This window comes from Haliaeetus leucocephalus, unplaced genomic scaffold (genome assembly GCF_000737465.1).
Source record: "Haliaeetus leucocephalus isolate CR32 unplaced genomic scaffold, Haliaeetus_leucocephalus-4.0 Scaffold147, whole genome shotgun sequence".
In the NCBI taxonomy this organism is placed as follows: domain Eukaryota; kingdom Metazoa; phylum Chordata; class Aves; order Accipitriformes; family Accipitridae; genus Haliaeetus; species Haliaeetus leucocephalus.
This window is the reverse complement of record NW_010972583.1, coordinates 1,372,803-1,385,399: the sequence shown is the minus strand read 5'-3', so window position 1 is coordinate 1,385,399 and position 12,597 is coordinate 1,372,803. Positions and strand designations below refer to the sequence as shown.

Below are 12,597 nucleotides of genomic sequence, written 5' to 3'. Positions count from 1 at the left end.
TGCCTCTGGCGTTCTTACAGGTGGATTTAACTGACAGTGGTACTTGCAGCAAGTTTTCCACTTGGAACTGTACGAGGCAGCACCCATTAGTGCTTGATGGCTGGGTCACAGACAAAAGACACACTGAAGCACAGTAACTGAGTAACTTGCTAATTGTCAGCAATTGTCAGGTGAGGGAAAGGGGTTCCTTGCTTTTCTCCCACTGTCTGTTGGCAGGCTGCAACCAAAGATGGGCCACTATTTTTAGACCAAACCTGAAGCTGTTGGAAAATGCCAGCTAGGAATCACGTATGAATACTACTCTTTGTGGGTTGCAGTTGTTAAAGCCCATGCTGTATTAAATGTTTCAGTAGCTCTTGCTTCTGCTACCAGAGTTCTTAAAACCCCAAGCGTTTTAGTATCAAATAGGATTCATTTTTGCTTATGCATCAGCCTTACATTTGCTATTGTCAGCTTTCACTCCCATCCCCAGTAGTCCAGCTGTTCCATTTGCACATCAGCATCAAGGTGGCCAAAAGCATCTTCCTTCCGATCTTGAGGAACGAGACATCTTGTCCTCTAAAATGAAACTAAAAATGTCAGCAGTGATTTTGTTGCAATTCTCAGATACCCTGTCAGCATGCAGCTCATTCTGCAATATTTCATTTGGAGTGAATGTGTATGACACATTAAATAAGAACAAAAAGTACCACAATCCAGGTGGAAAAAGTTATATCCTACTGTTGGGCACTGGGGAATTCTATCTCAATATTTGGGCCATCATACATGGATGACTGACTGACCGTACACAAAAGACAAATGTGTCGCTCAGTGGTACCTTCACAGTAATCAATCTGGAAAGGCCCTAGCATATGTTGTCATTCTCCTTTTAAAAGTACTTCATCATAGCAAAAGCCAGGCTTGTAGCTCCCCACAATATTTAACGGTGTGTTGTAGCAACGCAAAGGCTACAACCACAGTTTACTGAAATCCTTGGTTTTAATGAGTTCTCCCTACCCTTTATAAATACAAGATTTTAAAAGTTAGCAAATCCTTAACTATAGAGGGATGTCCTGATCTCTGCTCTGCAAGCTCAACTTTTGATGCTTGCAGGAAGGCAGAAGAGCAATCTAAGTCCAAAAAAAACCCCCAAACCAAACCCTAAAAACCCTTCTACAAGGCAAAATGAAACTTTGGAAGTTCCAGGTTTTGCTCATCCACAGTTCTTCCAAGAGACTACTGTTACAACCAATTGTCACATGTTATTTAAGTAAGTACATTTCTGGATTTGGAGATAAAACTTCTGTAATTACGGAACATGGTTCAGGAAAACTTAAAAGGTTTCCTTCCCTCCCTCCCTGGTAGCTATTTCTAGACTTCTGACTCCTTAGCTCTAGGTAGATCCCAGAAGCTACTGTCCATCTCCTTCCATCACTGCTATTCCACTGCATACTAGATAGTCCAATAAAATTTGGAGTTTTACAGAGGGTAAAGAACAGTCTATAATGAAAATGCAGGATTTTATTTTTAAAATGACCAATAAAATGCCCTTGCAGAATGTAGCAGTGTGAGCTTGTCCCCTCAGATCGAATCCCTGCTCAGAGAAGCACGTCTACAGTGTATACGTACCCCAAAAAGTACTGTGACAAGAGAGTTAAAACTTCAATTTTCACATATTGAACAGTTTAACAGAATCAAACAGCATATTTTGGTCTTTATTCTAACAAATGATACAACCAAAAATTACTATTAGTGAAGGCAAGTTAAAAACATGGACCAGACAACTAGTAAAATGCAAAAAAGTGACATTGTTTCCATGATAATTACAAATTGTAAGGAAAATAAATGTGAAACTGCAGCATTACAGGAAATTTGTTAATACAGATTAAATAATGCAGTTATCCTTGCAAGAATTACAAATCAAGAACAAATATATTTTAAAAAAAACAGACAGTTGCTTTGAATATCAAATTAACAAGGTGGGTTTCCAGCACAAATATATCCAGAGTTTTTTGTAACAAATCATTTTGATACATAAATCAAGAATTGCAGTAAAGTGAGTACAGTGACTGGAACAGCAGCTTCTTGAAACGAAAAAGAAAACGCATTCCCTTTGCCACAAATTAAAGCAATATTTTGGAAGACCAGTAAAACAGTTTGGTTAAGAAACAACCCTAGGAAGTCTTTTGCAACAATTTCTTATTTCAGTTTACCAAAATGAATGGCTGTCTTTTAATACTTATTCATAAAAAAACCTCACAGCCATCAGAAAAAAAAAAAAAGTGGCAAGATCAGAAAGAAACAATGCCCCAAACTCTGAACTGAGGTGCTCTCTCCCACAGCCCTGGTACAGAGGTTTCCTCCTCCACACACAGCACTTGCGCACTGTTGTCAGCTTCACTTCCAAGAACACCACGGAGTCAATGTGCATCTTAATATGGTGATTCTTACCCAGCCTGTGCAAGCTCCCTTTTTCATCCCACTTGTGCTAACCACAAATGATACTGTACACCTCGGCTGGCGTGCCCAGAAAGGCAGTTGTAGTTACCCAGGCGTTCTTACGTTCCAGGGTACCTTGTTGCAATGAAGTCCCTACACAAGCACAAGTCAAATTAACAAGTTAAAGCTGACACACTCCTTGTTGCACAGCAGGGATGAGACAACCTCTGTAAAACCGCTGTGGATATGTCATCACCCTACAGGGGACCAAACCTTCCCTTAACACCCAACGTGGTCTTAAGGAAAAGGGGAAAAACAAAAATTAAGTCCTGCTAGATCAATCCTGCTAGAAAAAAAAATAAATTTCCAAAAGATATCTGACCAGGAGATCACAAGTGGTAAAGGACACTGGTGCCCACAGCACAGCTGCGGACCAAGGCTCCTTCTATACTAGAAACGCTTCACCCATCCACGGGCGCTAGCAACGCTTCCGTGCGGACGCATCCATACCGACACATACGCACTTCGTGTTAGTTGAACACAAAAACCCTTGCAAGCAAAACAAATTAGAGTGGATAAAACATTTATATCAGTGTGGACAGAGTTACCACTAAAGAACCACACCAGCACAGCTACGCTGCCAGGATTGCATCTTCACGCCTGTGCCAAGACGCAAATCCCTAAGGTAGGCTCAGCCTAACGTCCCTCTCGCTAACGAGGATTCCTGCACCTTGCAGCGTATCCATCAGGAAACCGTGCCCCAAGTGTCCCTGGTTTAAGTTTCAGAACTCATCACTAGGAATGTTTCAGACAAAAAACACATCACCAAAAGTTGGAAAGAAATGTACCGAGAAACAGTTCACCGAGTGAGTCTTACTTCATGAGGCTGTCACAGGAATCTGACAACTCAAGGAAAGGACAATCTGGTTGGAGTCAGATCATTCAGCCCCGTAGTAAGAAGAAAAGAAGCAGCAGGCGACGTTCACCATAATAATGTAAAAAGACTACAGTCAACCAAATCTGCGTCCACTCTTCTCTGCTGACACTCCAAATTAGAGCAAGCCTTAATATAGCAACCCGCTATAAAAAGTTTCTGCAAATCTTAAAATGTATCAAAGTTAGTAGTTGTGTAATCATGAAGGTTAAAAAACCCCACAAAACCTGCAGCCAGAGTCCATGGAAATCACAGAAAACACTTCCACAAACTGCAGTGGGCTTCGAGTCAGACACCTCATTTGCCACCAGATGACACGGGCTGTCCTATAGGCAGATGGAGATACACAGAACCTCGTTTTCACATGAGGCTACGCAAAAAGCTGTGGTTTGTTGGTCTTTTTTTTTTTTTTTTTTTTAAGAGTCTAGAATCCAGTCCATTGCAGTCGCTATATTGCCTAACCACATAGCTCCCGCTACGTATGCTCCTTCCCATGTCAGCAAGCTCTGTGATGGTAATTTGGAAAAACCAAAACTGCAAAGTAATATGAAACACATGGTTCTTTCCCTGTAATACTGAGAAAAAGGATTTCTAACATTCACCTTATGGAGAAACGTTCTTCTGCGTTTGCTGAAATTTCCAAGCAACTCGGTGCTCCTGTACGGCACCTGCACCCACTTCAGTTTCACAGCCGGCACAAGACCCGACCCAGCAGCACCACACAAAACATTCTACCCTGCAACGGGCATCTGTAAAAGAGGGCAACAGGAGAAATCTGTATTTGGCCCCACTGACATTTAATCCTGACCTCCAGCACCGACAGCATAATTCAGTCTCTACACATTCAACCCTGGTCTCTCACAGTAGGGATCTCAGCTGTTTCTAAGGAGGAGCATGAGGTGGGTGTCAATTTATACCATAGATGTGAAACACTTTAGGAATTCATAATTACTTGGAAGAACAAGTTCTATCATTCCTACTGAATGTTCAACATCTGCTACTGATACAGTACTTCAAAAGTAATTACAATTCTACATTTCCCTTTGCTTTTCCTCCCCTATAGTTTTATTTTTTATTTGATTTTGAATTAGTAACTCCAGTGTATCGATCACAGTCTGCAAAGTAAACATTACTCACCTGTCAAACTTGCAGGTTTATAGTGATGCTGGAAGAGGATCAACCTCAACTTTCTATTTTCAGTTTATCTGTACTTTGCTGATAGTGATTCACTAGGACTCCACTTACAGAGTGGATACTGTACTTCTCTAGAGCAGCCTCTTTGGGTTTTATACAGACAGATTCCAGAAGTTTTGAAAGAACGTCTGCTTCAGACATGTATTTCCACATTCTGTCGATGTGCCTGACAAGTCAGCTTTTATTGCCTTGTGATAAGCCATCTCCATTTAACACCTGCATGGTTAGTTAGGTTGGTTACCTTTACTAAGCATTGATGGTTCTCTTTATAATAAAGTTTGATACTTCACTCTATTGATTTCCAGAAAAAGTTTTAACTACAGTGCACAAAGAATATAGTTTTGAAAATATTTACATTTTTGTACAATTACACCACAGCACTTTAATCTAAATTTCTCAATACAAACAAATAGCACCATTAGCCTTTTGCACAAATCCTTTCTAACAAACCCAAAAGCTGGATTATTGTCAAATTAGGAGACTGGAACCACTTGGAATGAGAATAAGCTCAAGAAGCCAGAGTACTGAAATGCCTACCAATTTAAAATATTAAGAGGAAGGAAATTAATCTGAACACATCCTAAGCATTTGCAAATAAAATCTTCCAAATGTGAGCCCTATTCAATGTGCACTACAATTTAACTTAAAGAGACTTTTTCTTATATGAAGGTTTAACGTTTGACCTTATTGTTCTAGTAACTCTTTATATGCTTCCCATGTTTTCGAGTGGCTGCTGAATACATACTGCTCAACCAGTATGGAGCAAGTCTCCTAAGTGAATGTGAAAAAAGAAGAAAAAAAAGTGACAATTTCTAGCTAATGAACCTCCGAGCATGCTAATCAACGCAGCATCATGGACAGAGCAGGGACTTCCAAGCCAGTATAAGGAAGGGAAGTTAAGTGCAGAGCCAGTGAGAAGCAGATTAACAAACAGCTCAGTGAAGGAATTAATGGTTCAGAGAGACATGGATAGCACCACAATGGATTGCACTAAGGTGCTAGAGGAGGTACCTTATTCCCTGCAGAGCAAATGCTATTTCTGAAGTGTATTGCAGTATGAAAATGCAATTGTTTAATGGTTACCATTTGGTTCATTCATCTACAGAAAATGCATTCCTTCTAATATACGTTCAACTAACATTCAAATTACTGAACTATACATAATGATACATAGTTTACAATTCATGAAAACAAAGCTCGAAAGAATATAATATGGTCATCTTAAGTATGGTGGGATGTTTTATAGGGCTAATATCCAGCCAAGACATTTCAACTTTTATGCTAATGGTCCAAGAGTGCTTTTTGTATCACCAAGAAATGTAAAAAATTTAAAAACGAATGATAGTCCTCACAGCTGTTAAGTATTCTCAGGGTCATTGAGGTGTCAGACTACCACGTTTGCAGTACTGGATGTATAAAAGTGTGAACGACACATCAGGAGACTTGCTGTAAATCAGGAACTAGATTAGATGCCCATTATAGTGAGTATCAGTACATCAGTCATTTGATGCATGTTCCCTTTTCTTCTGGATTATTAGGTTTATCCCTTCCTTTATGACCCACTTTTCTATCTATATCTGTGGGCTGTTTGCATCCATTTGCTTTCACTGTGGTACGCTGGTATTGTTATTCACCATTAACCTTCCAGTTTAGTTAGAGATCAGGAAAACGGCTGGGGTCCTCCTTGTAGTCATCAGGAATAGTGAAGATGGATTCATCAAATTCATCATAACGGAACTCCTGAAAAGTCACAGTGGCTGTGATGGTGGGAAATACAGGAATATCTAGATAGGAAGCAAAACAGTACAATGAAGAGCAAAGAAATACAGGCTTACCAATAATTACCGACTGTTACTTAAAGATTTGTAACTTCAGATGTAGAAGCTTGTTTCGTATTCTATACAATGGCGAGTCAAAGCTCTTAAAAAAGGTGGTTTAAAGAAAGTTATTTTAGAACATACTGAGATACCCTGAGTGCAGAAACAATACCCAACTCAATACACCATTCAAAAAACTGTTAATATTATTAATTCAGTGGTTTTCCTTTCTTGATGCAGACTGACAACATGGAAACCAAGGTGCTGTGAACATACAAATTAATCTGCTAAAATAGAGGACATTGGCCTGAAGATAAAGTAACCTCATCAGATGTAGGCTTCAGTTGAGCAAATCCATGTGAAAAGATGAACCTTTTTAATGTTTGCTTTAAAATATAACCATTTTCCAATCTGAATTGAGGTTGAACACTTGAGAGTTATCCTCAATAAAACTGGCTTGCCCATGAACTAAATGAGCTACGCAAAAATTCAATCCTCAATAAACAGAGCTGTGCAAATATGATAGGAGGTAGAATATAGTCTGTTCAGAATGGTCTAGCTTAAACAGCTTACTGGTATGCAAGAAATCTTTTAACACTTGGAATAGGTACTATTACTTTTTGGCAGTTTATGCTGTGATAATCTATACCATGAATAAATTGCTTTATACTTTTCCATTTGTTAGAGTGTAATAGTTCTCTATTTATTTGTAAGTGAAAAATATATCACCAGTAAGCCTTGAGGAAAAAGAAACACAAAAATGCTACAAAATACTTAACTCGTGACTGAGATCATCCTTTAACACAAGGATAATTCAGTATATCTACATTACTCTTAGAGCAAGACCCTAGCATTAGGAAAATGTGAATTACAGAGCACTCTTCCTGACTAGGACTATATTCACCTTTCAGCTGCAGATTTCCTACCTAATGGTACTTCCACTGACTTAACTATGTTCTTCTGAAATCTACAGCAACACACTCTTATGTAAGTGAGCTCTTTTCCAAAATTCAGCAGAAATTTTGAACATGTTGCATGAGTAAGTACACACATTTTGGAAATACAAAGCCACAAAAGTTGTTGTAGTCATCTTACCTAATTTTACAGGAAAGCCTGGAGGAAGCTTCATTTGAACAAATTCTCTAAGTTTGTTAAAGTGCTTGAAGGGTGCAATTACTTCTAAAACATTCAACAGTCTGAAAAGGAAAAAGATTTCATTACGAATTCTTGTTTCACAAGCTTTCCCTCTAGAAAAGATAAAAATGACCCAAAGAGCAAGGTGATAAAAAAGGAGTTTAAAAATTACATCATGCTTATATACTTATCTCCTTAGAGCTTCAATATCAGCATCCTCACATTCAGTTCTTAGTGATCCATATTGTATTACCACAGGTGTACAAATAAACATCACTATACTAATTTCTTGTCCTCATTTTACACAAGAGACCAAAGCATGTAGTACCACACCCTCTTCTCTATGGGCATAAGGAACCTGACATGGTTTTGTATTGGTTTAGAGGACATAACTTTATGCTAAAACTTGTTACAGACAAAAACGTTTTAGAATTCTGTAGTATCAGGCACATCGGTATTGTGACAAGTTCATGATAAATCTGGTCAAACCTCTGGTCTTATCAAGTAAGGTAAGCGCCTGGCTCTTCCAGTAACAGGCACGCCAGCACTGACGTCTCTAATTTTAACAGTTTACATGCTTAACAGCATCACTTCATTCACAGGCTATAAACTGCCAAATTCCCATATCTGAAGATACAAAGAATTCTGCAGTTCATAAACACATTAAAACATTTCCTACATATAAATAACATTCATTGCCAATAATTTTGACTTACGATTCAATTCCTAAGGGAAACTCCTGGCTCATAGCTATCGTGGCTTTAAAGGTTTTCTTGCTTTCTTTGCAGACCAGCTCTCTTCCCAGATGAGGAGCTCTGTAAGGGGGAGGGGAGAAAGACAAAGTCAGTTTTTCTCTCAGTAAAACCTTGGTTTTAAAGGAAGGCAGACAGACAGACTCAGGTTTGAGAACGTCAGTGAAGAATCCCTACAATAAAGCGAATACTTTAAAAGTAAAAGCTGTGCATAGTAAAAATGAGTCACTAAGCATCTTAATTGAGATTACTATGAGTTCTGCTAAACTGGGAGACAAGACAAAAACAGTTAGGGAAACGACTTAAAAATCTTCAAATAATTCCTCATAAACATTATGTTAATAACACTATAGAAAGACATAACTACCCAGAAATATATACAGCTGATTTCAGATGTTAATTAAAATAGTCTATATGTGAACAAAGTATCAAGTTGAACTAGAAGGTTAATTTGCTTTCAGCCTAAAACATGAAACCATTTCAGAGAAGGCAGAAAAGTTACTCTACTATCACTAGAAGGCAATACTGGAAAACACAGGACAGAAAATTCTGTTATAGAAGAGGCATTGACAGGTAACAAATAAGGTAACAAGTCTTTTCCTCTTTTGCTTTGTATTAGCTAGAAACCTAGATTTCCCATTAAACTCCCTTCAGTTAATCAGATTATTAAACAAAGCAAAATCTTATATATATACATATTTCTGTCCCAATAGTAACAGCTGCTCAAGCATAACCTATTTATTCTGCTTGAATATTCATTCTATCTCAAGTACATTAAAAATTAAATTAGTCAAAAAAAAAAAAACAACCAACCCCCACAAAAAACCAAAACCCCAAACGGATCCATGTGCCTTTTTACTAAGCCTGTACTGTAATATCATCATATTCCCTAGTAACATCTGACTATAGGCTAGTCTAGTATCTTTGGAGAAAGGACTTTTAACCATTGTTACTTATGTGACACTCAGTACATTTTTTGGTCCTTCTACATTTGACAGTTAGACAGCATGCAGTCCTAGAAAATAAACTCAACTGCTTCCATCTTCTAGAAATGAAGCTACTTTAAATTAATTTAAATTATAGCTGTTCCCTACCCAGTTACACACCTAGAGGAGAGTATCTTGCAAAAATCTAGACAGTTCTAAGAGATCTATATGTCCTTGTATTCCAGAAGTGTGCATTTTTATACACTGCCACTGCTCCTACAGTCTCATTAAATCATAAACTTTTGTTTTAAACACGGTGAACTGGATTATTTATTACTATCCTAACTAAAGATAAATGAATTACAGCAATGAATTTGTCAGAAAACCTTCCTTAAGGAAAAAAAGCCATCTTAGATGTGCATATTTTCAAAATGTTTAAATTTCAAGCCATGGGTCTCAAGTAGACACCCATCCAGTATTTTTATCACCAGTTGATGCAATAATACTGTTTATGTATATAGGCATCAGCTTCCCAGTCAGCCTACTGAAGAACGTTAAACATCCGAGACATCAAACCCAACACTCCTCTGTCCCAAGCAAGCTATAAACAAAAAGCCACCTACAAAGTAGAGAACACAAAAAAAAACCCCAAACAAACAAAAAAACCCCAAAACCACCACCCCAAACCAAAAATCTAAAGGTGTCTATGGAAGTTAATGTCAACAAAACAAAAATACTTACTTTCCATTTTCAGCAGATATGTACTCTTCCCATGTAATTGTATTGGGTGATGGCGGCGTAAGTGACTGCCGTCTGACAGGCTGTTCAGAAAAACATATCTTAACTGTTTATCTTTCCTTATATTCTCTTAGAATTTTGCCATTCAAAAGATACAACTGTACTTCAATTCTACGAAGAACAGCAATGCTGTCTATCCAGTTTGTAGCTGATACTTCACTGGGCTTTTCCATCTCCTGCTCTTGCTTTCATAGTCTCCATTTAGGTATTTGGCCTCAAACTGTATTTTACATAGAAGTTGGCTGGTTTAATACACCAGTTAATCAGTTAATTCAAGTGTCTGAATGACAAGTAACAAAGCACAAGCTAATACAGAAATAAATTATTCATTTTTAAAAGGCTGTATGCGTGTTCCCAGATGATGTCTGGCTCATTCTGAATAGCTCTTGATTTCATGGTGATAATAACAGGCTTAGTCCACTTTAATGAAGCTAAAGGAAAACTCGATTGAAAAGAAAACCAGAAAGGCATTCTAAACATTAAACATTTGGTCTAAAAGAAGTTAAAGTGATTTGCCACAGCCAAAACCATCATCTTTTACTAAGAAACAAATTAAGACTGAAATATCCAATATAATCACAGAAATTCCTCAATGTGTTCACTAATCAGGATAATTCATTAACATATCACCATGATTATACTTGTAGGTCATATTTATTATTTTTAAATTAAGACAATCAAAATAGAATAAAAACATTATCTATAGATTTTGCTAAATGACTGCTGTGAAAGATTATTCTCCTATGCAAAAATTCACATACTGTGAAGAATTACTTAATTCTTCAATACCTCAAAATTTTGTTCCATTAAGTTGCCACCTTTACTCAGGCTCTCCATGATAGCTTTATTTCGAAGAATATCCTCCTCACTGAGATGTTCTCTTCTTTTCCTTGATTCTAATACAAGTCCATTAACCAAGTAGAAATCTGCCAAAAAGTTTCCTACTCTTTCCTGCATGAAAGGAATCAGACATTAATGACCCAGAGAAGATAAAATAAAAACATTTAAATTCTTGCATATCCAAATGATTGCACTTCAGTGCAGATAGATAACTTCAGGATTAAAATGTTGTAATTTACACAGCCAACCACAAGAGCTCTCAGTGGACAATCCCAGTAAGGTTATGTATAGCACAAACACAAGAACTCCATCAGGAACAGAAATTTCATATCAATGGAAACTTTAAGACAGAAAAGATTGTTTAAGAATTTAAGGGTCGCCAAGGGAAATCTGACTAAAATCCCCTTTAACAGCAAGCTGTGTTAAAGGGTGATTTACACATGTAGAATATGGATTTGGTATTCAAAAGGAAAAAAGTTCTGAAACACTAGCTTAGATGAAAACTTGTGATGAATGGCACTACCTGAACAGAATCAGATGAAAACAAAATCCTTTCGCACTAGTCACAAGATAGCGACTTCCTACTCAAAGAAGTTACAACGGTGGCCGTTTCAATTTTTTCACAGCTGAGAACTTGCACCTCAGTCAGACTGATAACACGGAAAGGAACACCCAAAGGAAACTACCCAGGACACTCCCATCTTCCTGCATTTCTCCAACACAGGAGCACAGCAAATCCTTACTGCATGCCCTGGAATGAATTTGCAGAGACCATGTACTCCTACAATAAAGTAATTTTCAATACAATCTGTTCTCCCACCTGCCCAATAGCTACACTTTGTTATCTTTCTTCCAGGCTACTTTTTTCTTATGAAGGCAGTCCATCACATACATTCTATGTGGTCAAACTAGTGACAATTGTGGGGCATAAGGAGAGACATTTTTCCTCCGCCCTGAACTTCTTACTCTTTTACTCCTTACTTCTTCCCAACCACATCATCCTAAGGCTGTCTGAACTATTTTGTCTCCAGTAAAGCAGTCTGTGATTTTCTTTCAGCTTACTGTTTTGTCTTCTCGAAAAAGCCATCCTGTCTGGGCACGTGTGAAGGTAATTGATTTGGTTGATAACGTTGCTGAGTAAATATCACTGCTCATCAAAATGTCAACCTCTTCTTCTGTTTCCATCTCAGATTCCTAGAAGAAAAATTCCCAAATACTGAACAGAACTTAAATAATGAGTACTTCTCCTTCCTAAAAAATAATAATAATAATAATAATAATAATAAACCAATAAGTCTTTTCCTTTGGAACTTTTCCCAGAACCAGCATTTCCTGAATCTTCAAACTGTTTTATAGAAGCTCTGGCCAAATGGTTACCAGACAGTTTAATCTTAAATATTAATGCAAATAAAGCATCCAAGTGTGATTTATCCAGAAGCTCAGCAGCCACACCCGTTCCACAGGCCAAGATCCATATGCTTAAGGGATTGGTGGATAAAGCTATAATTAAAAACTTGACTAAACACAAGGGGTCCGATGAGTCATACCCTTGCATTGTTAACAGCTACAGTGGCCACAGGGTGACTAAATGAATGCAAAGCAGTGGCAAGCAACTTTGAAAACCCACCTGAGGAAACCTAAGTTAAGCCCACTGGAAAGATTAAAAGTAGCATGTGTCAAAACTTAGAACATATTTGCCTATTCAGAATGATAAAAGATTTTTCCAAAAGATTCATATTCTAGCTTTTTCCTCATTTAGAAGTCTGTATTCAAAAGCACTGTTT

The 12,597-nt window shown here is 37.7% G+C and overlaps 1 protein-coding gene across 1 annotated transcript in view; it reads right to left on the bottom strand.

Annotated features, from left to right (window-relative positions):
• Positions 1-2,254: 2,254 nt before the first annotated feature.
• ANKRD13C (ankyrin repeat domain 13C) overlaps positions 2,255-12,597 on the bottom strand; it is a 28,356-nt gene continuing 18,013 nt past the window's right edge. The window contains exons 8-13 of the mRNA XM_010561501.1: positions 11,876-12,007; positions 10,763-10,924; positions 9,917-9,996; positions 8,214-8,312; positions 7,459-7,559; positions 2,255-6,330 (exon numbers count right to left, since the gene is read on the bottom strand). Coding sequence (XP_010559803.1) covers positions 6,200-6,330; positions 7,459-7,559; positions 8,214-8,312; positions 9,917-9,996; positions 10,763-10,924; positions 11,876-12,007 — 705 coding nt within the window. The 3' untranslated portion in view covers positions 2,255-6,199. The remainder of the gene's footprint in view (positions 6,331-7,458; positions 7,560-8,213; positions 8,313-9,916; positions 9,997-10,762; positions 10,925-11,875; positions 12,008-12,597) is intronic.